The sequence below is a fragment of the Salmo trutta genome, chromosome 4 (genome assembly GCF_901001165.1).
Source record: "Salmo trutta chromosome 4, fSalTru1.1, whole genome shotgun sequence".
NCBI classification, from domain to species: Eukaryota; Metazoa; Chordata; class Actinopteri; order Salmoniformes; family Salmonidae; genus Salmo; species Salmo trutta.
This window is the reverse complement of record NC_042960.1, coordinates 16,855,170-16,882,894: the sequence shown is the minus strand read 5'-3', so window position 1 is coordinate 16,882,894 and position 27,725 is coordinate 16,855,170. Positions and strand designations below refer to the sequence as shown.

General features: G+C 42.0%; 1 protein-coding gene across 2 annotated transcripts; it reads left to right on the top strand.

Moving 5' to 3' along the window:
• The first annotated feature begins 1,052 nt into the window (after positions 1-1,052).
• Positions 1,053-26,568, top strand: tacr3l (tachykinin receptor 3-like). Of its 2 annotated transcripts, XM_029749965.1 has the most exons (5): positions 1,053-1,734; positions 15,224-15,412; positions 17,986-18,136; positions 24,639-24,835; positions 25,102-26,568. In XM_029749965.1, exons 1-5 carry the CDS (start codon positions 1,367-1,369, stop codon positions 25,418-25,420), a joined length of 1,224 nt encoding a protein of 407 aa, XP_029605825.1. In that variant the 5' UTR covers positions 1,053-1,366; the 3' UTR covers positions 25,421-26,568. The 2 variants fall into 2 exon arrangements, with proteins under 2 accessions (XP_029605825.1, XP_029605826.1); XM_029749966.1 differs by lacking the exon at positions 25,102-26,568 and having other exon boundaries at positions 24,639-24,839.
• The last annotated feature ends 1,157 nt before the right edge of the window (positions 26,569-27,725 follow it).

The window sequence follows — 27,725 nt, the reverse complement described above, 5'->3', positions numbered from 1 at the left end:
TGTCTTAACATCGGTGTGGCGTCATCTTTTCTACTTTTTATACCGAGCATGTGGATTAGTGGATAAAAGGCACTTTCCCACCTGCCCCTGTGAGTGTCCCAAATAGCACCCTATTCCATAGTGCACCACTTTTGACCAGAGCCCCCAAAGTTATGCACTATAATGGGAATGGGCTGCTGTTTGGGATGAAGCCCCTCTGTCCTTTCCACGCTGCTTAGGTGACACAAATGAGGATGCATGGTGGTTTGGATGCTGTTGAATACCGAGGGGGCTGTGTAGTTTTCAGATAATGTAACTTTTATTATGAGATACAAGGTAATAAGTCACAATGGAGCAAGAACTCCAAAGCTGAAGCTTCAAAAATACATATTGGTTTGGTACCTTGAAAGTTAAATTGATTGTTTTGAATGAGTGCATTAGGATCATAGAGTCAGTCCATCCCGAAAAGGTTGACATAGGCCTATTGGGAACTGCATTCATTTTGGTGGTAAGGCCTTGGCAGATCCATCTATTGAAAATCGATCTTGGGAATTAAGAGAGTTATTTAGGGTAAAAACAACACATTTTGGAGATACTAGACACATTTATCAAATATGACTGTTTAATAAACTTAGTCAATAAACTTATATTTTCAATACTTGCAGTGACAATGACAAAGGCCCTTTGATCACGGAGATGTACCATGAGTGAAATTAACGACTCAGTCAATGGAGGCAACAGATGCGGCAGGCCTTTAATCAGTGCCTGATGCGTGCCTGTCGTTCATCATGATTATGTAAAGCATTTATAAGTGACTCGCCATCAAATTCCATGCTTGCCATATGTTTATGTCTCATTTGTATGAAAGCGTAGCTGAATGATCTACAGTTCAAGTGAATGACAGGTTGTTATTAGAAAGGGGAGTGGAGTGTGACTTGAAGAATTTAATGGAACACCACCTGATCGATTCCCTACGCGCAGCGCACGACTCAGCGCAGTCCATCCCTTTGGATCCTACTGCTGCTCAGAGCTCTAGGATACGTTCACTTATGCGTAGCAAAACAAAGGATAATCTCTGTTTCCAAAGAACTGTTCGAATATTATCTGTAGCCTATTCAAGTAGTACTCTATCATATAGATCAGAAGTTCCGCGCTCTTCAAGTGTCAATTATTTATTGGAGTTGTCACAAGACATTTTGTTACGACTGTCCCAAACGCGTTGTCCCTGAATTGACGGGAACAGCAATATAAATGAAGAGAGACTTAACGTGACCGTATTGAGCAGAGCACTTTCGCGTTTTGGTGCGCTGCGAAGGTGTGTGCCAATTCAACTGCTGCCACCTCCAGGCATTGAATCCAAGTAAATATCGGCAGGGTGACTAGAGGAATGGCTGCGGCAAACAACGGATCAAACACAACTAGGACCTTTACAAATCAGTTCGTACAACCGCCTTGGCGCATCGTGCTATGGTCGGTCGCGTACAGCCTTGTGCTCGCCGTGGCAGTTTTTGGGAACCTGATAGTGATTTGGATCGTATTGGCGCACAAGAGGATGCGGACCGTGACAAACTACTTTTTACTCAACTTGGCTTTCTCTGACGCCTCAATGGCCGCGTTCAACACGTTGATTAATTTCATATATGCTGCTCACGGCAATTGGTACTTTGGAGAATCATACTGCAAGTTCCACAACTTTTTCCCAGTCACGGCAGTGTTTTCAAGCATCTATTCAATGAGCGCAATAGCAGTCGACAGGTGAGCTCTGGAGACATCAACTTCAATTTCATACATTTTATTACATTTGGTGAATTGATTTGTATTGGCCTATATTAAATTTGTTATTATTTGTTTAATGCTACTCCGGTTTCATGTATAATAGCCTAATGTACTGATTCTATAACCAAAACCCTTAAATCAAATGAGAAAAAGGTAGGCCTAATGGTATAACAAGACGCCTGATGTTGCTCAGATGCCATCATTTTCATACATCATCATTATAGCCTGTTATGCATGCTATGTATGGATACAGGTTATTAACACACAAACAAACACACACGGAAAACCAACCCTCTCCTTACATTCTGTCAAAATGAGAATGAACTGAATGTAGCTTTTAATCCACTAATCTAACCAATAAAGATCCTGTGACACAAATTGCATCCCACATGGCACCCTTTTCCCTATATATTGCACTACTTTTGAGCCCTATGGGTGCTGGGCAAACGTACTGCACTGTAACGGGAATAGGGTTCCATTTGGGATGCATTCAACATTAGAAAACACTTGAGGTTCTTGAGGATTTTATCAAGCATTTCATTACTCAGTTGGTGTATAAAAGAGCCAGAGTACTTCTAATGAGCTCCACTGTGCAGCCAACCTATCATTGTGGAGGTACGTGCTGATTAAATAATTAAATTGGAGTACCTGCAGTGAAATAATGGCTTTAAGTGCCAAGGTGCTTATATGAAAGCTATACTCACACCAACACACAGACACACATGCAAAAGCAAGCAATTGTGTACACACATGCACACACTGGATTTAACCTGCTGTGCTTCTTCTCAGGGCAAAACATCGCAGGGCCTCATTTATCAAAGGTGCATGTGGATGAAAAATATTAAATCTCGCATGTGCCAGTTTTCCTATAAAAGTTGGTATTTATCCATTTTAAACTTGATGGGAAAGTGTGTACAGTTGAAGTTGGAATTTTACATACACTTAGGTTGGAGTCATTAAAACTCCTTTTTTAACCACTCCACAAATTTCTTGTCGGTTAGGACATCTACTTTGTGCATGACAAAAGTAATTTTTCCAACAATTGTTTACAGACATATTATTTCACTGTATCACAATTCCAGTGGGTCAGATGTTTACATACACTAAGTTGACTGTGTTTTTAAACAGCTTGGAAAATAACAGAAAATTATGTCATGGCTTTAGAAGCTTCTGATAGGCTAATTGACAACATTTGAGTAGTAGAACTCAGAAAAAGTCTGGTTCATCCTTGGAAGCAATTTCTAAACGCCTGAAGGTACCACGTTCATCTATACAAACAATAGTACGCAAGTATAAACACCATGGGACCACGCAGCCGTCATACGGCTCAGGAAGGAGACGCATTCTGTCTCCTAGAGATGAACATACTTTGGTGCGAAAAGTGCAAATCAATCCCAGAACAACAGCAAAGACCTTGTGAAGATCCTGGAGGAAACAGGTACAAAAGTATCTATATCCATAGTAAAACGAGTCCTATATCGAAATAACCTGAAAGGCCGCTCAGCAAGGAAGAAGCCACTGCTCCAAAACCTCCATAAAAAAGCCAGACTACGGTTTGCAACTGCACATGGGGACAAAGATCGAACTTTTTGGAGAAATGTCCTCTCGTCTGGTGAAACAAAAATAGAACTGTTTGGCCATAATGACCATCGTTATGTTTGGAGGAAAAAGGGGGACACTTGCAACCCGAAGAACACCATCCCAACCAAGAAGCACAGGGGTGGCAGCATGCAGTGGGGGTGCTTTGCTGCACGAGGGACTGGTGCACTTCACAAACCAAATGGCATCATGAGGCAGGAAAATTACGTGGATATATTGAAGCAACATCTCAAGACATCAGTCAGGAAGTTAAAGCTTGGTCGCAAATGGGTCTTCCAAATGGACAATGACCCCAAGCATACTTCCAAAGTTGTGGCAAAGTGGCTTAAGGACAACAAAGTCAAGATATTGGAGTTGCCATCACAAATCCCTGACCTCAATCCCATAGAAAATGTATGGGCAGAACTGAAAAAGCGTGTGCAAGCAAGGAGGCCTACAAACCTGACTCAGTTACACCAGCTCTGTCAGCTGAAATGGGCCAAAATTCACCCAACTTATTGTGGGAAGCTTGTGGAAGGCTACCCGAAACGTTTGACCCAAGTTAAACAATTTAAAGGCAATACTAACAAATACTAATTGAGTGTATGTAAACTTCTGACCCTCTGGGAATGTGATGAAAGAAATTAAATCTGAAATAAATTATTCTCTCTACTACTATTCTGACATTTCACATTATTAAAATAAAATGGTGATCCTAACTGACCTAAGACAGGGAATTTTTACTTGGATTAAATATCAGGAATTGTGAAAAACTGAGTTTAAATGTATTTGGCAAAGGTGTATGTAAACTTCCGACTTCAACTGTATCTCCATGCGTATCTAAGACCATGCATACTCAGAACCTAATGGTTGATCAACTCTATTGCAAGCAAATATTGTTATTTTGAGGAAAATGTAGGTGTTTGATGCACAGGAATTATAATAATGGTAGGCCAATAAAAACACTAAAACGTATGCCTATATAAAACAGATGCATTTGCCTTTTGGAAGAAGATTACATAGCAGCATCTCGCCTAATAGCCTATATTTACATCAATTATATAGGCCTAAATCATAATCATATAGCAAGGGCATGTCTCTACTTTTGTAACATAACTAGTTTATTCCCTCTATACATGTCAGAGTGCTCAAGGAAGCAGGAGGGTTGAAGTCAGGCGCAGGAGACACAAGTCCGTGAACACACGTGTATATAATAATTAATCCACACTTTGCCAAAACAGATAGGGCAGGGCAAAGTCACACAAATGCCCAATAAACAGCCCGAACACAGCGTAGGGACGCAGCCCAAAACAAGCTGTCACAAAACCCACAGGCAGAGGGAAAAAATACAATTTATTCATCGCTCATTTAATAGCCGACCATGCTCAAAAGTAAATAGACCGGTAGCCTATGACAGTAACGTTAGGCTGCAATATTGCTGTGCGATAGGAGCGCGACATATACTATTTAATCTCAGAGCCTATACCAAGGCAGGAGATAGAAACACAATCATGTATTGACAAACAAAATGTTGAACAACAATTCGTCTTTTGCATAAAAGCGTGGGCTGTAGGTAGAAAGTACTTTTAAATTGTTCAATATACGATCTTGCAGAATGTGCAGCCATTGTTTGGCAACTGCTAGGCATTTTTGTTTAAAAAAGTCAACGCTAAAGATTAAAACATTCTGCCCACACCTCAACAGAAACATCTGAGGATTTCAGAAAATGTATCATGTGTTGGATAGATGTCTGAAGAGGATACAGAAGACGGAAATGCAAAGTGTCCCACTTTTTCAGAATTCAATCAAATAACGGTAGCCTGCTAATAATTTGGCGTAGTGCATTATTTATGACAGTTTTATAACCTTAACATCAAAACAGAAATAAATGAGGCCCCAGGTGTCTGGAGGTCAACTCTATACCTTTACAAGTTGTGTTGCACAGTAGGACTACAGTCCAACATCTCTTTTCATCTGACTTTGAAGTTAGTCAAAGGAGTTAATCTGCACCTGCATGGGCATGACCACGACCTGACCACTTATAGGCCTACTGTGGGCCTTTGATACACAGAATCAAAGACAGAGCACAAACACACACATACAGCACAGGTATACTCTCATGCACGCACATACACACACATACACACACACACACACACACACATAGAGACAAGCAGACAGACAGAGAGGAAAGGTAAGATCTGAGGATAAAACCTGACAGTCTAGCAGTCAATTCTGGGGAAATGGAATCTTTGTTTGCTGGGAACCAAACAAACAGCACTGTTGGATCCAATTAAAAATAGACCGGGAAGAGTCAAAGAGTCAATCAAACATAACTAGCTCCACATGGGGCATCCTTTGTTTTGAGTACCTGAGATACTGCATATTAAAGCAATCTGAAATTGGGCACACACACACACATTACTATCCTAATGGTGGCCACTCCAGAGAAGATTGGTATTTTATTTACTGTTTGATTTGACATCGTAGTATTTCAACCTGGACTCTGGCTTTCGTCAAGAGCTTGTTTAACTCACATTCGGAAAATGGAGGCCTCAATGTTTGACAACACTTAGAACTCTCCAGTGAGACAGAAACAATACTCGCATCTCATCCTCTTTTTTGTCGCTTTTATATTTGATCAAACACAGCCACCCCCAAATATTTTTGTAAATGAGAGCTTATAAAGAATGCAGTTGTACAACAAGACATTTCCTACTGGGCACAGATGTGAATTCAACGTCTATTCCACATTGGTTCAACGCAATTTCAGTGACATTATGTGGAAATTACATTGATTCAACCAGTGTGTGCCCAGTGGGTCCTGCATACTAAATTGTATGCATTAACTGTAGTTATGGTGTACGCTCTATTCAAAATAAAAAAAAGTCTAACCTCTAAAGCAAGCAGTGTATGGAGGAACAAAATACCAAATCAACCATGACCTTTGAACTTTGACCTAATATCCTTTCACCGGAGACGGAAGAGGAAGCGAGACATATCACTGGGTCCTTATACAGTCACTGAACTAAGTAGACCAGACCCAGCTTCGGTCGTATTGGTGTCTATGACACAGTTAATTAAACTGTGACAATGTTTTTCAATGGTAAACGGCCTGAGTAAAACATCTTCATTTATCCACCATCTTTGCTTTCACCCCCTGACTGACCTCTTGACCTCTTGAATGATTATAGAGACTGTTTTAGAGACTGATGGACAGGGTCTGGTAGTGCTCCAGTCCTCCCTGTCAGAAAAGCAACAGAGGACTTCGAAAGTATATCAAGTCCTGTAGAAATGGCAACATGGTTATTGTGTGTAACCTAATGTATGTTACTCTAACACCGCGTGTCATATCTTACCATTTTGATAGATTGGAGGAAAAAAGTGGTTGTAACGTTAATCATTTGGTTGTTATTTCATTGGTTACCTCACTGCAGATGCCCCAGGGGCAGAGAGGCCCATTCTCATTTAATATGGCACATTTTAAATCTTAGAGCAATCACTAGTAAAAACCTTTCTCGTGAATTACCTCATTACTGAGCGCAAAGTTGATTCCATTTTTCTCACTGAAACACGGCTGTCTTCAGACTGTAGTGCCGCTCTTGTTGAAGCCTCCCCCTACAGCTTTTCATACTCTATCAGAAAAGGGGAAAAGGGTGGGGGGGGGTTCAGCCTCCCTTTTTTACTAATGCTCTCAGCTGTAATGACATTTCATTTGGCGACTTTGGGTCTTTTGACCATCCTGCTATACTGTTTAAATGTCAGCCACCAGTGCTGGCTATAACCCTGTCTAGGCCACCAAAGCACTGCCCCACATTTTTTTTTACTGATTTCTCTGAAGAATTGTCTGTTGAGAACTATGATAAAATTATTGTGTTGGGCGATTTTCATATTCATGTTGACAAAGAAACTGACTCCAAGGCCATTACATTTATTAATCTTTTGAGCTCTACGTACTTTATCCAACATGTTACTGGGCCCACCCATAACTGTGGCATTACTCTGGACCTGATTATTACCGAGTGGCTTTCTATTGACAAATCCTCTATTGTTTATGTTACTTTATCTGATCACCACTGTGTATTTTGTTATGTTTTTGTTGCCCATAGCACAGGGTAATACTGAACATATTACAAAAAATGTTATCTTACCTCCGAAGTTTATTGAGTGTATGAACAATACACCATCCCCTATTCTGCCTTCCTCTTGTGATGATTTACAGTTGAAGTCGGAAGTTTACATACACCTGAGCCAAAGATATTAAACTCAGTGTTTCACAATTCCTGACATTTAATACTAGTAAAAATTCCCTGTCTTAGGTCAGTTAGGATCACCACTTTATTTTAAGAATGTGAAATGTCAGAATAATAGTAGAGAGAATGATTTATTTCAGCTTTTATTTCTTTCATCACATTCCCAGTGGGTCAGAAGTTTACATACACTCAATTAGTATTTGGTAGCATTGCCTTTAAATTGTTTAACTTGGGTCAAACATTTCGGGTAGCCTTCCACAAGCTTCCCACAATAAGTTGGGTGAATTTTGGCCCATTCCTCCTGACAGAGCTGGTGTAACTGAGTCAGGTTTGTAGGCCTCCTTGCTCGCACACACTATTTCAGTTCTGCCCACAAATTTTCTATAGGATTGAGGTCAGGGTTTTGGGATGGCCACTCCAATATCTTGACTTTGTTGTCCTTAAGCCATTTTGCCACAACTTTGGAAGTATGCTTGGGGTCATTGTCCATTTGAAAGACCCATTTGTGACCAAGCTTTAACTTCCTGACTGATGTCTTGAGATGTTTCTTCAATATATCCACATAATATTCCTGCGTCATGATGCCATCTGTTTTGTGAAGTGCACCAGTCCCTCCTGCAGCAAAGCACCCCCACTACATGATGCTGCCCCCCCCTTTTCATCCAAATATAACGATGGTCATTATGGCCAAACAGTTCTATTTTTGTTTCACCAGACGAGAGGACATTTCTCCAAAAAGTACGATCTTTGTCCCCATGTGCAGTAGCAAACCGTAGTCTGGCTTTTTTATGGCGGTTTTGGAGCAGTGGCTTCTTCCTTGATGAGCGGCCTTTCAGGTTATGTTGATATAGGACTCGTTTTACTGTGGATATAGATACTTTTGTACCTGTTTCCTCCAGCATCTTCACAAGGTCATTTGCTGTTGATCTGGGATTGATTTGCACTTTTCGCAACAAAGTACGTTCATCTCTAGGAGACAGAACGTGTCTCCTTCCTGAGCTGTATGACAGCTGCGTGGTCCCATGGTGTTTATACTTGCGTACTATTGTTTGTACAGATGAACATGGTACATTCGTCGTTTGGAAATTGCTCCCAAGGATGAACCAGACTTTTTCTGAGGTCTTGGCTGATTTCTTTTGATTTTCCCATGATGTCAAGCAAAGAGACACTGAGTTTGAAGGTAGGCCTTGAAATACATCCACAGGTACACCTCCAATTGACTCAAATGATGTCAATTTGCCTAGCAGAAGCATCTAAAGCCATGACATAATTTTCTGGAATTTCCAAGCTGTTTAAAGGCACAGTGAACCTAGTGTATGTAAACCTCTGACCCACTGGAATTGTGATACAGTCATTTATAAGTGAAATAATCTGTCTGTAAACAATTGTTGGAAAAATGACTTGTGTCGTGCACAAAGTAGATGTCCTAACCGACTTGACAAGACTATAGTTTGTTAACAAGAAATCTGTGGAGTGGTTGAAAAACTAGTTTTATCGACTCCAACCTAAGTGTATGTAAACTTCTGACTTCAACTGTAGTTGATAACTTGAATAGCAAATTAAGGGCAATCATTGATGCCATAGCTCCAGCAAGGTTGAAAAAGGCCACATCCAAACAGAGTGAGGAAACGTTCAAATTTAAGATAAATTGCAGAAAGGCAGAGCGGAAGTCGAGACAGTCAAAGTTGCAGGCACATTATTCTGAGAGAGCAACTTGGCATATATAACAAGACAATTTGAAATGCCAGACAAGCTCATTTTTCTAACCTGATCACTAATTATCAGAATAATTTGAGAGTGCTATTCTTGACAATTGATGGGCTGATAAATCCTACCCCCTCAAAACTATATGAACTTTCCTCCACATCTAAATGTGATGCGTTTGTGGCATTTTTCAGAGATAAGATAACAAAACATTGGGCTGGGTATCAATCAGGCGAGACCAAATGAGAAGTGTGACAATATGTGCCCTAGCCTACCACGCAAAGGCATTATGGATTTATTTTCCCTGGTTGACACAGACATGGTCAGGAAAGTGATATCACAACTTAAGCCTTCTACCTGCCTTATCGATCCTATACCCACCACATTCTTCAAAACAGTTTTTAATTACATATCTGAAGTACAAGCTATTGGTAATCATTCACTCCACTTTCCCCACTGCACTAAAAACTGCTATGGTGAAACCCTTCTGAAGAAAAGTCATCTAGATTCTTCAGCTCTTAGCAATTTTCAGCCAATCTCCAACCTTCCATTATTAAGCAACATTCTGGAGGAATTGTTTTTTAAACAGCAAAAAAAAAAATCTAATCTGGTTTTCTTGCCCACCACAGCACAGACAGCCTAAGATAAAGTGGCAAATGATCTGAGAGCCAACACAGACGCTGAACAGCTCTCTGTCCTTGGGGTGTGGGTTGGTCTCTCCAGGTTCAGTTCTAAATTGGTTTAGGACCTCTTTAACCGGTCAAGAGTTTTTTGTCAACCTTAGTGAACATAACTCAGAGAAAATACATATCCCACGTGGCGTTCCACAAGGTTCGATTTTCAGTTCAGTACTGTTCTGTTTATATGTTGCCCCTTGGCACCGTCATCAGAAAGCACAACATTGATTTTCACTGCTACGCAGACGATACACAGCTTTACACTTCTGTGTCAACAGAGCATTTTAGCTCCACAGATAAATTATTAGACTGTATTAGTGATTTAAATACTTGGATGGTTCACAACTTCCTCCAGCTAAATCAAGATAAGACCGAGGTACTTATTGGAGCCAAAGCACACAGAATCTGGCCGCATATTTTAAATAACGGTCAAATAAGATAAAACACCAGGTAAAAACGTAGGTGTCATTTTAGATTCTGAACTAAATTTCGAATCACACATTAGGAATGTGACCAAATAGCTTTTTACCACCTGAGGAACATTGCCAAGGTACGGCCGTTTCTCTCTCAGGCTGATACCGCGAGACTCATCCATGCTTTTATTAAAAGCAGGCTTGACTATTGTAATGCTCTCCTGTCTGGTCTGCCAAAGAAAGCCATTGGCCAACTGCAAAACATACAGAACGCTGCAGCATGGCCAGATGGAGAGCACACATTACAGCGGTTTGAAAGTCTCTGCACATGCTGCCTGTGAGTTTAAGTATTCATTTTAAGATTATTCTTTTAAATCAATCCACAATTGTGCACCCCAATACATATCAGACATGCTTTTGAGTTATGTACCCAGTAGGTTTCTCAGGTCCTTTGGCACTGACCTTTAAACTATCCCAATGTCCAGGATCAAGAGGCATGGAGAGGCAGCCTTTCATTACTATGCCCCCAGCCTCTGGAATAGCCTGCCAAAGAACCTGAGGGGGGCTGAAACTGTGAACATACAGTACCAAAGTTTGGACACACCTACTCATTCAGGGGTTTTTCTTTATTTTTACTATTTTCTACATTGTATAATAACAGTGAATACATCAAAACTATGAAATAACACATATGAAATCATGTACTAACCAAAAAAGTGTTAAACAAATCAAAATATATTTGACATTTGAGATTCTTCAAAGTAGCCACCCTTTGCCTTGATGACAGCTTTGCACACTCTTCGCATGCAGTCCAGCTTTACCATGAGAGTGCTTTTCCAACAGTCTTGAAGGAGTTCCCACATATGCTGAGCACTTGTTGGCTGCTTTTCCTTCACTCTGCGGTCCAACTCATCCCAAACCATCTCAATTGGGTTGAGGTCGGGTGATTGTGGAGGCCAGGTCATTTGATGCAGTACGCCATCACTTTCCTTCTTGGTCAAATAGCCCTTACACAGCCTGGAGGTGTGTTGGGTCATTGTCCTGTTAAAAAACAAATTTGGACTCATCAGACAATAGGACAGATTTCCACTGGTCTAATGTCCATTGCTTGTGTTTCTTGGCCCAAAGTCTCTCCTTATTGATGTCCTTTAGTAGTGGTTTACTTGCAGCAATTCGACCATGAAGGCCTGATTCACTCAGTCTCCTCTGAACAGTTGATGTTTGAGGCTGGTAACTAATGAACTTATCCTCTGTAGCAGAGGAAACTCTGGGTCTTGCTTTCCTGTGGCTGTCCTCATGTGAGCCATTTTCAACAAAGCGCTTCATTGTTCTTGCGACTGCACTTGAAGAAACACGCTATCGGAGTCGATACAGCCAGCTGGTTTCTTCACGCATCGCACCGACAGAAACAAGCATCTTTCTGGTAAGAAGAAGGGTGGGGGTGTATGCCTTATGATTAACGAGACGTGGTGTGATCATAACAACATACAGGAACTCAAGTCCTTCTGTTCACCTGACTTAGAATTCCTCACAATCAAATGCTGACTGCATTATCTACCTAGAGAATTCTCTTAGATTATAATCACAGCCGCATATTCCCCCCAAGCAGACACATCGATGGCCCTGAACGAACTTCATTTGACTTTATGTAAACTGGAAACCACATATCCTGAGGCTGCATTTATTGTAGCTGGGGATTTTAACAAGGCTAATCTGAAAACAAGGCTCCCTAAATTCTATCAGCATATCGATTATGCTACCAGGGCTGGCAAAACCCTATATCATTGTTATTCTAACTTCCACGACGCATATAAGGCCCTCCCCCGCCCTCCTTTTGGAAAAGCTGACCACGACTCCATTTTGTTGCTTCCAGCCTATAGACAGAAACTAAAACAGGAAGCTCCCGCGCTCAGGTCTGTTCAACGCTGGTCAGACCAATCGGATTCCACGCTTCAAGATTGCTTCGATCACGTGGACTGGGATATGTTCCGCATTGCGGCGAACAACAACATTGATGAATACGCTGATTCGGTGAGCGGGTTTATTAGCAAGTGCATCGGCGTTGTCGTACCCACAGCGTCTATTAAAACATTCCCAAACCAGAAACCGTGGATTGATGGCAGCATTCGCGCAAAACTGAAAGCGCGAACCACTGCTTTTAATCAGGGCAAGATGACCGGAAACATGACCGAATACAAACAGTGTAGCTATTCCCTCCGCAAGGCAATCAAACAAGCTAAGCGTCAGTATAGAGATAAAGTAGAGTCGCAATTCAACGGCTCAGACACGAGAGATATGTGGCAGGGTCTACAGTCAATCACAGACTATAAAAGGAAAACCAGCCCCGTCGCGGACCAGGATGTCTTGCTCCCAGACAGACTAAACAACTACTTTGCTCGCTTTGAGGACAACACAGTGCCACTGACACTGTCCGCCACCAAAACCTGTGGGCTCTCCTTCACTGCAGCCGACGTGAGCAAAACATTTAAACGTGTCAACCCTCGCAAGGCTGCAGGCCCAGACGGCATCCCCAGCTGCGTCCTCAGAGCATGCGCAGACCAGCTGGCTGGTGAGTTTACGGACATATTCAATCAATCCTTATCCCAGTCTGCCGGCCCCACATGCTTCAAGAGGGCCACCATTGTTCCTGTTCCCAAGAAAGCTAAGGTAACTGAGCTAAATGACTACCGCCCCGTAGCACTCACTTCCGTCATCATGAAGTGCTTTGAGAGACTAGTCAAGGACCATATCACCTCCACCCTACCTGACACCCTAGACCCACTCCAATTTGCTTACCACCCCAATAGGTCCACAGACGACGCAATCGCAATCACACTGCACACTGCCCTAACCCATCTGGACAAGAGGAATACCCATGTGAGAATGCTGTTCATCGACTACAACTCAGCATTTAACACCATAGTACCCTCCAAACTCGACATCAAGCTCGAGACCCTGGGTCTCGACCCCGCCCTGTGCAACTGGGTCCTGGACTTCCTGACGGGCCGCCCCCAGGTGGTGAGGGTAGGTAACAACATCTCCACCCCGCTGATCCTCAAAACTGGGGCCCCACAAGGGTGCGTTCTCAGCCCTCTCCTGTACTCCCTGTTCAACCACGACTGTGTGGCCATGCACGCCTCCAACTCAATCATCAAGTTTGCAACCGACACTACAGTGGTAGGCTTGATCACCAACAAAAACGAAACGGCCTACATGGAGGAGGTAAGGGCCCTCATAGAGTGTTGTCAGGAAAATAACCTCACACTCAACGTCAACAAAACAAAGGAGATGATCGTGGACTTCAGGAAACAGCAGAGGGAGCACCCCCCTATCCACATCGACGGGACAATAGCGGAGAGGGTAGAAAGTTTTAAGTTCCTCGGCGTACACATCACGGACAAACTGAAATGGTCCAACCACACAGACAGCGTGGTGAAGAAGGCGCTGCAGCGCCTCTTCAACCTCAGGAGGCTGAAGAAATTCGGCTTGTCACCAAAAACACTCACAAACTTTTACAGATGCACAATCGAGAGCATCCTGTCGGGCTGTATCACCGCCTGGTACGGCAACTGCTCCGCCCATAAGGCTCTCCAGAGGGTAGTGAGGTCTGCACAACGCATCACCGGGGGCAAACTACCTGCCCTCCAGGACACCTACACCACCCGATGTCACAGGAAGTCCAAAAAGATCATCAAGGACAACAACCACCCGAGCCACTGCCTGTTCACCCCGCTATCATCCAGAAGGCGAGGGCAGTACAGGTGCATCAAAGCAGGGACCGAGAGACTGAAAAACAGCTTCTATCTCAAGGACATCAGACTGTTAAACAGCCATCACTAACATTGAGTGGCTGCTGCCAACATACTGACTCAACTCCAGCCACTTTAATAGTGGAAAAATCTATGTAATAAATCTATCACTAGCCACTTTAAACAATGCCACTTCATATAATGTTTACATACCCTACATTACTCATCTCATATGTATATTCTGTACTCTATACCATCTACTGCATCTTGCCATCTTGATGTAATGTATCACTAGCCACTTTAAACAATGCCACTTGTATATGTTTACATATCCTACATTACTCAACTCATATGTATATACTGTACTCTATACCATCCACTGCATCTTGCCTATGCCGTTCTATACCATCACTCATTCATATATTTTTTATGTACATATTCTTATTCATTCCTTTACACTTGTGTGTATAAGGTAATTGTTGTGAAATTGTTAGGTTAGATTACTTGTTGGATATTACTGCCTTGTCAGAACTAGACGCACAAGAATTTCGCTACACTCGCATTAATATCTGCTAACCATGTGTATGTGACAAATATATATTTTTTTTATTTGAATAAAATTTGATTTGATAAAAGTTCCTGAAATGTTCCATATTGACTGACCTTCATGTCTTAAAGTAATGATGGACTGTAATTTCTCTTTGCTTATTTGAGCTGTTCTTGCCATAATATGGACTTGGTCTTTTATCAAATAGGGCTATCTTCTGTATACCAACCCTACCTTGTCACAACACAACTGATTGGTTCAAACGCATTAAGAAGGAAAGAAATTCCACAAATGAACTTTTAACAAGGCACACCTGTCAATTGAAATGCGTTCCAGGTGACTACCTCATGAAGCTGGTTGAGAGAATGCTAAGAGTGTGCAAAGCTGTCATCAAGGCAAAGGGTCGCGACTTTGAAGAATCTCAACCATAAAATATATTTGTATTTGTTTTTTTATTAATGTTTTTTCCTGTGAAGCGCATTGCATCACATTCATGTCTGGAGTGTGTTATATAAATAACGCTTGATTTGATTTGACATCCTTGCAGGTACATGGCCATCATCCACCCGCTGAAACCCCGGCTGTCGGCCACAGCCACCAAGGTGGTGATCATGTGTATCTGGGCGCTGGCCGTGGTGCTGGCCTTCCCCCTCTGCTTCTACTCCACCATCCGCATCCTGCCCCGCCGGACAATCTGCTACGTGGCTTGGCCCCGGTCATCAGATGACTCCTTCATGTGAGTGAGACACTCTGGGTGCATCTCAATAGTCTAAAGTGTCTTCCTTAACTCACCTCCTCTTGTTCATCTTTGCTGATCTGAAAACAGCTTTGGGTTGATTGGTAATGAAACTGTATATTGAGGTAAACTTGCTGCTGGTGGTTTGCTGTGGGCTACCGTGGTTGTGTATTGATAAGAACACTGGGAGTTGGAGGTACACTTCAAACGGGCTAATTCCCGGTGTATTCATATATTAAAGAATGTTGCTAGGATAAGGATGGTTTTCTCTAGGAATCAACAATTAAATCACTTTATATATCAATGTAAGGCAGGGCTCTTTCCCTAATTCCTGGAGAGCTACCGTCCCGTAGATTTTCACTCCAACCCTAATCTTGCGAACCTGATTCTAATTATTAGCTGGTGGAAAAACTGAATCAGGTTAGTTACAACTGGGGTTGGATTGAAAACCTACAGGAGGGTAGCTCTCCAGGAACAGGTTTGGAGAGCTCTGATGTACGGCAAATAACTTGGCCAATTATACAGGCACTAGTCAAAAGCACATACATCCAAATATACTCAAAACTCAATAGTATCTACAATATGAAAAAGGATCTAAGTAATATCTACACAAACAAACCTACTTAGGCAATGGAGTTACTTAGATACCAACAAATAATACGATCAATAATGGCGCATAGACAATCATATAAAATGTGCTCAAATCAAAGGTACATGATAAAGGAGCACAAACATATACTGAACAAAAATGCAAACGCAACATGTTAAGTGTTGGTCCAAGGTTTCATGAGCTGAAATAAAAGTTAACAGAAATGTTCCATTTGCACAAGTTTATTTCTACAAAAAAATGTACATCCCTGTTAGTGAGCATTTCTCCTTTGCCAAGATAATCCATCCACCTGACAGGTGTGGCATATCAAGAAGCTGATTAAACAGCATGATCATTACACAGGTGCACCTTGTGCCGGGGACAATAAAAGGTTACTCTAAAATGTGTAGTTTTGTCACACAACAAAATGCCACAGATGTCTCAAGTTTTGAGGGAACGTGCAATTGGCATGCTGACTGCAGGAATGTCCACCAGAGCTGTTGCCAGATAGTTAAATGTTAATTTCTCATAAGCCACCTCCAACGTTGTTTTAGAGAATTTGGCAGTACATCCCACCGGTCTCACAACCGCAGATCATGTGCAACCATACCAGTCCAGGGCCTCCACATCCTGCTTCTTCACCTACGGGATTGTCTGAGACCAGCCACCTAGACAGCTGATGAAACTGTGAGTTTACACAACTGAAGAATTTCTGCATAAACTGTGAGAAACCGTCTCAGGGAAACTCATCTGCGTGCTCGTCGTCCTCATCAGGGTCTTGACTTGACTGCGGCATCCTAACCAACTTCAGTGGGCAAATGCTCACCTTCGATGGCCACTGGCACGCTGGAGAAGTGTGCTCTTCACGCATTAATCCGTTTTCAACTGCAGATGGAAGACAGTGTGTATAGCATCATGTGGGAGAGCAGTTTGCTGATGTCAATGATGTGAACATAGTGCCCCATAGTGACGGTGGGGTTATGGTATGGGCAGGCATAAGCTACGGACAAAACACAATTGCATTTTGTCGATGGCAATTTGAATACACATAGATTCTGAAGCCCATTGTCATGCCATTCCTCCTCTGCCATGACCTCATGTTTCAGCAGGATAATGCATGGCCCCATGTCCCAATGATGTGTGCACAATTCTTTGAAGCTGAAAATGTCCCAGTTCTTCCATGGCCTGCATACTCACCAGACATGCCACCCATTGAGCATGTTTGGGATGCTCTGGATTGACGTGTACAAGCGTGTTCTAGTTCCCACCAATATCCAGCAACTTCTCACAGCCATTGAAGAGGAGTGGGACAACATTCCATAGGCCACAATCAACAGCCTGGTCAACTCTATGCAAAGGAGATGTGTCACGCTGCATGAGGCAAATGGTGGTCACATCAGATAGTGATTGGTTTTCTGATCCACGGCCATACCGTTTTTTCAAGATATCTGTGACCACAGATGCATATCTGTATTTCCAGTCATGTGAAATCCATAGATTAGGGCCTAATGAATTCATTTCAATTGAATGATTTCCTTATATGATCTGTAACTCAATTAAATCGTATAAATTGTTGCATGTTGCGTTTATATTTTTGCTCAGTGTACTTTGAATAAAAGCATCCTTGAATAATTGTTTGTATCAACTGGAATTAACTGAAAGTTTGTCAGGTTGCCACATTGATTGCATACAGGTTAATATAAGGTGGTGAGTGTCCCGCTTCTGGAGAACTGGGTGGTGATTGGGTAATTGGAATGTCAGTCCGTATGAGTAGGGGAATTTCATACACACAGGATAGCTAGCTAGCCTAGATAGATAGATAACCAGTGCAGACTAGTTAATGATGAGAGCAAACTAGACTACTGAATATAAATGTGAATTAGATTAAATATAATTTGCAGAATTACCATGTTTTCCATTACATTCACAGGAATGCTCTGCTTTTCCTTCCCCTGACAGCGATCTATTCTGCTCTGGTATACAGGTATCATATCATTGTGACGGTGCTGGTGTATGTGCTGCCCCTAGTGGTGATGGGTATCACCTACACCATTGTGGGTGTGACGCTGTGGGGAGGAGAGATCCCGGGGGAAGCATCAGATAACTACCACAGCCAGCTCACAGCCAAGAGGAAGGTAACGCAAAAATACAACTCCATTATACACATAAGGTCCTTCGGTAAAGCATGTGTTTTCCATTTGTAAACCAATGTGTCAACCATTAATTTAATGCAGTAGATTCAGCCATTCATTTTAACTGGCACAGTCGTGAGACGTCCCAATTGTCTGTTTCATTCACTCCAGTTCATTTGGTGTGAGAAGTAGAATACTGTAGGCCTTTTAAAAATATGGATCTGAAAATAATTTCTGCAAACAATAATAATAATAATACATTTAATATGCGCTTCTGGTGGATTTGAGGGTTTTTCTGTGTTTGACCCAATACATTGTCATTACAATAATTGATGTAGCTATGCCATTGAAATGAATGACTGACGCTGTACATGGCACAATGATCTCTCTGTATTCCCCACTGGATTTGGCTACCCATCAAGCAATCCAGCATTATGCAGGCAGACATCAGAGATTGGTCTCCTCTTTAGAGATGACAATGTTTTCTATTAACTGGACACAGTGTATCTCATCATTGATCTTCGATTGGAGTCCAGGCTCTGTATGTATCAAGCATCTCAGGGTAGGAGCGCTGATCTAGGATCAGGTTCCCCCTGTCCATTTTACCTCATTCATTGTGATCTAAAAAGCAAAACTGGTCATAAATCAGCACTTCTATTCGGAGATGCTTGATATATATGGCCCCTGGTCCCCACAGTTATCCATAAGGATTCAGGTAATTTGAAGGTGTATGACTAACATCTATTAGGCCAGATGTGGGTTTAACAGATGTGGGTCAGATTATAGAAAGGCAACGGCCAATCCGACAGGTCTAGATATGGAAATTATTGGGATTATTCCAGGACACCCTGTGAGGTAACCCAGACTGTATTTCAGGGTTGTTATTGTTTTATTCATGAGGATTACACTCAGATTACAGGGGATCAGCACACCTGGTTCTTTGTTTTGGACAGATAGCCGAGGCCATGAAACCGTAATCGTTTACAGTGATTTATACGGTGATGTAGCCTGTGATCCTGCCTGACATTTGACCTCGGCACCAGCACGTTTGGTGTTATTACTTGCTCTTATCTTATTTCAGAACTGGTTCTCTTTTTGATTGTTTTTAGTTGTTGTTGTTTTTGTCGTGAAATGAACCTCATATAAACTTGATTTCATTTGATTTAGTTTGAGCAATGCAGTGATGGAGGGTTAGTTAACCTTGCACTTATACACAGTTCCAATTCCTCAGTGGGTTTGAATGGGCCACAAATACAGACTAGAAGTCATTTAGGATAAAAACGTCTGCTAAATGACAGTATAAGTTTTTATTGGATTAGTCAATAAAGTCCCTGCCAAACCCTTTTTACCGTAGCTAGACGAGGGCTGAGAGAGGTTCATTAGGCTGAATGTCACCCATTGTCAAACCGTCAGGTCCTACTCGGGTGGTTAGTTTAAAAGTAATTGTTAATGAGGTCAGCGATCTGTTCCCAGCCAGCTCAATTTACCCATGCTGTGACAGCTTCAGCAGACCACCAGTGCTCTCTCGTCAACTACCTGTGACCTGCTGTGTCATGCGTCATGGACACCCTTTCTCCTGCTTTATGTAGCTCCGGAGAGGATTCTACCAGACACCATTTGCTCGTCATTAGACTCAGTGTCCCAGACACACTGTACATACCAAAGAGATGGCACGTCTTCATAAGCTTTATGCCACATTATTAATCATCCAGAAGATGATGCAGGTGGAGCTAGTTGATCCTTGATTATAAGATCCTAATTGTTATCGTTCATGGTTATTGTTCAAGGTAACTGACAGCTTGATTGATCACTTGATTATCCTTTTCTTGTTGGAGGTTAATGACTAAAGTTTGACCTGCGTTTCAATGTGATCCCTTGTCAAAGCTGTGAAACCACTTTAGCTTTTTTAAAGAATGTAAATGCTGATTTCATAACCCGAAGAGTGCTTTGGAATGTTTTCATACATGAAAACATTCACTATGAACCCTTCTAAAGAGCACCTTCAAATTCATTCACTTAGCCTAACTTGTTTAACCCAAACAGCTGTCGTCTAATGGTTTTTGCCTTTTTTGGAGTTGTGTTCATGTTTGTACCAACAGACTGCAATCACAACCAAATCATTCATCGTCAGATGCCCTTGTTGTTGTTCTCTACATGACTATCCTTAGTCTGTGATGAAGGCCTAACACCAGCTGTGAGTCTTCTCCACCAAAGTGAGATTGACTTCAGAGCTCCTACATCAAGGCTATTCAATTCCGACCTTGAGGCTGAAGTATACAGCTGTTTTTGGATTTATTTTCTACTTGGTAGTTAAAAGGATAGTTCGGCCAAATAACAAAATGATATTAGTTTCCTTACCCTGTAAGCAGTCTATGCACAAGGTAAAAAGAGCAATCCATGCTTTGGTTTTGTTTACATGGCCACTATCTCCAAATGCAAACTTATTTTGCATTCTTGGCCCATAACCAATGCAAGTCAATATTCCTGATGTTAGCATAAACATGACCAAGTCCAGAGACATACTGTAGTTAAATCTAACTCTTTAGGATGTCTATATCTGTGGGATGTTATATCGGTATATAAAGCCTTTTCCACCATTTAGTGCTTTGGATGCAACGCCACTGTACATTAGTTTCCCAGACACAGATTAAGCCTAGTGCTGGACTAAAATGCATGGTCAATGGGGAATCTCAAAGGTTTAGCAAATCTATGGCTGAGTTTCAAACTGTAAGGGCTGTCGTCGGAAGAAGACCAAAATGCAGTGGAGTTAGTGTTCGTCATATATTTAATTACGGCAAGAACACTATACAATACAAAACAATACAATAAACAGACAACCAAAACAGTCCTGTCACGTTTAACACAGTAAAACGAACAGAAACAATTACCCACAAAACCCCAACGGAAAAACATGCACTTATGTGTGACTCCCAATCAACAACAACGAACTTCAGCTGTGCCTGATTTGGGAGCAACACACGGCCCAAAACAAAGAAATACAAACACATAGAAACAGAACATAGAACGCCCACCCAATGTAACACCCTGGCCTAACCAAAATAAAGAACAAAAAAACCCTCTCTATGGCCAGGGCGTTACACAAACTCATAAAATACACGCCCTCGTCCACTTACCCATCGCCTTATGACCTTGGGGGAATCCCCGTCACCATCTTTGACATCGGTCAAAACGATTAGTTCGCAACGTCAGCCCCTCAGCCCTCGTTTTTGATTGAGTTTGCGAGTGTACAATTATGTTCACTTCGGGGCCATAATTGAATTCGCGATGATTGTACATCAGCTAAGAAAAAAAAGCCGAAACTTAAAACCTCAACGTCAATATGGATAAGTCAACATACAAGTGTAAGTAAAAACGAATGTAAAAAGGTTAGAAATTGTGCTACTAATGCACATGACGGCACAAACACGTCTCATAAAAGTAATGATGTTTTTGTTTGGTTAGCTTTTGGAAATTGTAGAAATAAAACATTTTCCTTCTTCAGATGTTCCAGCTAGGCAGGCTAACGTTAGTTAGCTAATTAATTGGCTAGCTATCATACAGTAGGCGTATATTAATTATAATTATATAGTTCATAAAAGTAGACATGCAATCATAATTGACTGTAGCGCATATAATGCAACCACAAGCTACCGGTGGCTGAAAACATAATAGTCGCGGGATGAACGAGTGACGAATTTCCGGGCAAGGGCGGTCCATTATTTATTTTATTTATTTATTTCACCTTTATTTAACCAGGTAGGCAAGTTGAGAACAAGTTCTCATTTACAATTGCGACCTGGCCAAGATAAAGCAAAGCAGTTCGACAACATACAAAAACACAGAGTTACACATGGAGTAAAACAACATACAATCAATGATGCAGTAGAAAAAAATAAGACTATATACAATGTGAGCAAATGATGTGAGATAATGGAGGTAAAGGCAAAAAAATGCCATGGTGGCAAAGTAAATAAAGTATGGCAAGAAAAAACACTGGAATGGTAGATTTGTAGTTTGAAGAAAGTTAAAAGTTAAAATATAAATAATATGGTGCAAAGGAGCAAAATAAATAAAATAATTAAACATTAAACAATCATTCCTTCCTCCCTCATCCTGCAAGTCTATAGTCGTCAGACGTCATGATAAGTTATCAGAGGCGTCCACTTAATTTGAGGGCTGAGGGGATAGGGTGTCTTTTAAGTGTTCGGATTGCAGCCTATATCATGAGATGATCTACCGTACCTGCTATAGTGATGACACAGTAGTAACACAATAGTGAACACAACAGTGAGGATACATGGACAAAGATCTTCCTCGCTGACAAGACGGACAAAGTGCAGTTTGCATTGTTCAGGCGTGTCTGAGCTTTGATTTTCAGGGAGTCTAGTTTAAAGAGACAAAAGTCAAATTCTATCTGATGAAATTTGTCAGAACTCCTCCATACAAGGCAACAAAGTACAAACCTTTTGAGAACGCAGATCTGATTTCAAGTTTCAAAATGCTCTTTGAGGATTTTACAGTGAGGGAAAAAAAGTATTTGATCCCCTGCTGATTTTGTACGTTTGCCCACTGACAAAGAAATGATCAGTCTATCATTTTAATGGTAGGTTTATTTGAACAGTGAGAGACAGAATAACAACAAAAAAATCCAGAAAAACGCATCACAAAAATTTTATAAATTGATATGCATTTTAATGAGGGAAATAAGTATTTGACCCCCTCTCAATCAGAAAGATTTCTGGCTCCCAGGTGTCTTTTATACAGGTAACGACCTGAGATTAGGAGCACACTCTTAAAGGGAGTGCTCCTAATCTCAGCTTGTTACCTGTATAAAATACACCTGTCCACAGAAGCAATCAATCAATCAGATTCCAAACGCTCCACCATGGCCAAGACCAAAGAGCTCTCCAAGGATGTCAGGGACAAGATTGTAGTCCTACACAAGGCTGGAATGGGCTACAAGACCATCGCCAAGCAGCTTGGTGAGAAGGTGACAACAGTTGGTGCGATTATTCGCAAATGGAAGAAAGACAAAAGAACTGTCAATCGCCCTCGGCCTGGGGCTCCATGCAAGATCTCACCTCGGGGAGTTGCAATGATCATGAGAACGGTGAGGAATCAGCCCAGAACTACACGGGAGGATCTTGTCAATGATCTCAAGGCAGCTGGGACCATAGTCACCAAGAAAACAATTGGTAACACACTACGCCGTGAAGGACTGAAATCCTGCAGCGCCCGCAAGGTCCCCCTGCTCAAGAAAGCACATATACATGCCCGTCTGAAGTTTGCCGATGAACATCTGAATGATTCAGAGGACAACTGGGTGAAAGTGTTGTGGTCAGATGAGACCAAAAATGGAGCTCTTTGGCATCAACTCAACTCGCCGTGTTTGGAGGAGGAGGAATGCTGCCTATGACCCCAAGAACACCATCCCCACCATCAAACATGGAGGTGGAAACATTATGCTTTGGGGGTGTTTTTCTGCTAAGGGGACAGGACAACTTCACCGCATAAAAGGGACGATGGACGGGGCCATGTACCGTCATTGAAAATGGGTCGTGTATGGGTATTCCTGCATGACAATGACCCAAAACACACGGCCAAGGCAACAAAGGAGTGGCTCAAGAAGAAGCACATTAAGGTCCTGGAGTGGCCTAGCCAGTCTCCAGACCTTAATCCCATAGAAAATCTGTGGAGGGAGCTGAAGGTTCGAGTTGCCAAACGTCAGTCTCGAAACCTTAATGACTTGGAGAAGATCTGCAAAGAGAAGTGGGACAAAATCCCTCCTGAGATGTGTGCAAACCTGGCGGCCAACTACAAGAAACGTCTGACCTCTGTGATTGCCAACAAGGGTTTTGCCACCAAGTACTAAGTCATGTTTTGCAGAGGGGTCAAATACTTATTTCCCTCATTAAAATGCAAATCATTTTATAACATTTTTGACATGCGTTTTTCTGGATTTTTTGTTGTTATTCTCTCTCTCGCTGTTCAAATAAGCCTACCATTACAATTATAGACTGATCATTTCTTTGTCAGTGGGCAAACGTACAAAATCAGCAGGGGATCAAATACTTTTTCCCCTCACTGTAAATGACACAATCAGTTCATGGAATTCACAGGATTTTTTAAGTGAGTTGCTTCCTTCTTGATGGCTCTAGATTGTCAGGTTATGGAATACACCTAATTCTATTGTGTCTCTACCATCTCAAATCTATGTATGCACCGTTGGACCACCGTTGGACCATCAATGGTAGTCCTGACCACCAAACCTGGCATAAAGTGGCCGACCAAATGTTGATTTTTGATCGACATCTTGTCTCAGAACTACACAGAATAAAGACAATGTACTTTCTTTTTCCTCTCTTTCTCTCTCTCACTCCTATTTTCTTATTCTCTCCTCTCTTTCTCTCATTGCTTTCTCCCCCTCCCTCTCTTCCACCCTGTCTCCCCAATCCCTGTCGCTCTATTCCTCCCATCCTCCCACTATCCCCTTCCTAACCCCCAGGTGGTGAAGATGATGATCATTGTGGTGGTGACCTTCGCCCTCTGCTGGCTGCCGTACCACGTCTACTTCATTGTGACGGGCCTCAACAAGGCTCTGATGAGGTGGAAGTCCATCCAGCAGGTCTATTTGTCAGTGCTGTGGCTGGCCATGAGCTCCACCATGTACAATCCCATCATCTACTGTTGCCTCAACAGCAGGTAGGATCCAGCACCTGGGTACTGTTAAGTAGGTACCAAAACATACGATGAAGATAAGCCTTACCCATAACTAATTTCTATGTTCCATTTAAAAATGTTTTTTTCTTTGTTCCTACTGAACACACCCTAGGTAACCACATGCTAGATGGATAAGACCAGATGAGAAAGTACCAGTGTACCTTTTTAGAATTCATAAGCCACCTCTCAAATGTTAAAAATCTAACAATGCACTCATCTGTCTGGTTTGGGTTGTGGTTTGGATACAGGTTCCGGGCGGGCTTCAAGCGGGCGTTCTGTTGGTGCCCGTTCGTCCGGGTATCCAGCTATGACGAGCTGGAGTTACGCGACAACAACATCCGCAACCGATCCGGCCACCTGGGCAGCATGTGCACCCTCTCCCGCGTGAACACTGGGACCAACAGCACCAACGATCGCCACCACAGCATCAAAAAGGCAGTCTCCAGCTGCCATGGCAATGCCAGTGTTAACGGAGATAACAACGGTAACCATGGCAACCAACTGGCGGTAGCCAAGGCCAACCTTTACAGTGACCCCGATGATGTGGCCGACGATCAGTTCTCCTGAGATGTTTATGATGACCACGACCACCTTCTAGAATGTTCACGAGTGGTTTGGAAAGTCGTTGTCAACATTTCGCCTTCCAAACTGTCCCTCAAACATTCCAAGCAAGCCTTTACATTTTTATTTTATTTTACCAAGCATAAGTATTTCTTGTGAGTTTGTTGCAAACACGGTTGTTCCGTATAAAGTATTTTCTGCTGTCTTGATGCAGTGAGATTCATTCGATTTTATTTGTATTTTGCTTAGCTTTCGAAAGCATTTGTTTCTGCCTTTTCTCATTTCCAAACCCCCCCCTCACGACACTGACTGGACATCTGGTAGGCTGCTGTCTCGACGGGCAGATTTGTGGGCAGATTTGTGACATCTGGACTAAGCAATGAAGGCAGAGCTTACCAGTAGTTTACCAATGTGGGCATACATCTATTACTCAGACAGGCTCCCCTTGAAAGATTGTTAGGAGGGGTTGGTGGTTGGGCGCATAAATATATATATATATATATATACACATAATAATGAAAAGGGAAGGTTGTTACACACAGATTGTTTATTAATGTGTCTTTCTGTACCATAATCATACATCCTTTATCAGCTTGTCATCAGTTCTGCAGACTGATACCCCACAGATTGAAATAACTGTGGGCTGTATGTCCTGAAATGATATTGTTTTTAGAGAGAGAGAGAGAGAGAGAGGCACCTGGGGCAAGATAGATTATTCAGTGTTTCTCTTTCAGCCTGCAATTTCCTGAGGATAAATGAGAATGATAGGATGTTCCATTTTGTTATTGAAATTTCTCTCATAAGCTGCTTTTATCGTTATAGGAATTGTACAGTGCCATTTCTTTTTTAAATGTATGAGATATATGTCTTATGTAAGCAGAGGATTGGTTTTTGCTTTTGTGATATACCGTGGTGTATACTTACTGTGGTTAGGGAATTTTTAGCACTTTAATCATTGAGGGATAAACGCAGACAAACACATGCATAGACACACACATACACATGCACGCACACACACACATTCAGCCATCAACATGAAAGTATTTCACGGAGACGTACTGTGAAGTACTGTGCACTGTGTACTAAAACTAATCATCATGGGAAATAGTGCAGTATTAAAACACAATCTGAGAGCTTTTTTTGATAAAAACCCACCCATCCATCTCTTTGATTCCATGAAGACCTTTAATCCAGAGCTCAGTGCTCTTACATAAACATGCCAGTACTCGCTCTCCCTCTCTCTGATAAGCGTCTCATCACCTTATCACACACTCTCGCGCACACACATGCATGCATGCACACACGTGCGGTCGCATGCACACACTCGCACGGGCAAGCACACACACACACACCCACACACACACACACACACACACACACACACACACACACACACACACACTAATCCCAGTGAAAGGATACTGCAGTTATTTATTGTGTAGTGGGATTATCACTGTAATGTGAATTGGCAATATAGGTCCTTCTGGCATAGTACTACAAAATGCTGCAAGTTATTCCTGACATTTAATCCTAGTAAAAATTCCCTGTCCTAGGTCAGTTAGGATCACCACTTTATTTTAAGAATGTGAAATGTCAGAATAATAGTACAGAAAATGATTTATTTCATCACATTCCCAGTGGGTCAGAAGTTTACATACACTCAATTAGTATTTGGTAGCATTGCCTTTAAATTGTTTTACTTGGGTCAAATGTTTCGGGTAGCCTTCCACAAGCTTCCCACATTAAGTTGGGTGAATTTTGGCCCATTTCTCCTGACAAAGCTGGTGTAACTGAGTCAAGTTTGTAGGCCTTCTTGCTCACACACACTTTTTTAGTTCTGCCCACAAATATTCTATGGGATTGAGGTCAGGGCTTTGTGATGACCACTCCAATGCCTTGACTTTGTTGTTCATAAGCCATTTTGCCACAACTCTGGAAGTATGCTTGGGGTCATTGTCCATTTGGAAGACCCATTTGTGACCAAGCTTTAACTTCCTGACTGATGTCTTGAGATGTTGCTTCAATATATGCACCTAATTTTCCTCCCTCATGATGCCATTTATTTTGTGAAGTGCACCAGTCCCTCCTGCAGCAAAGCACCTCAACAGCATGATGCTACCACCCCCGTGCTTCACGGTTGGGATGGTGTTCTTCGGCTTGCAAGACTCCCCCTTTTTTCTTCAAACATAACGATGGTCATTATGGCCGAACAGTTCTATTTTTGTTTCATCAGACCAGAGGGCATTTCTCCAAAATGTCTGATCTTTGTCCCCATGTGCAGTTGCAAACGGTAGTCTGGCTTTTTTATGGC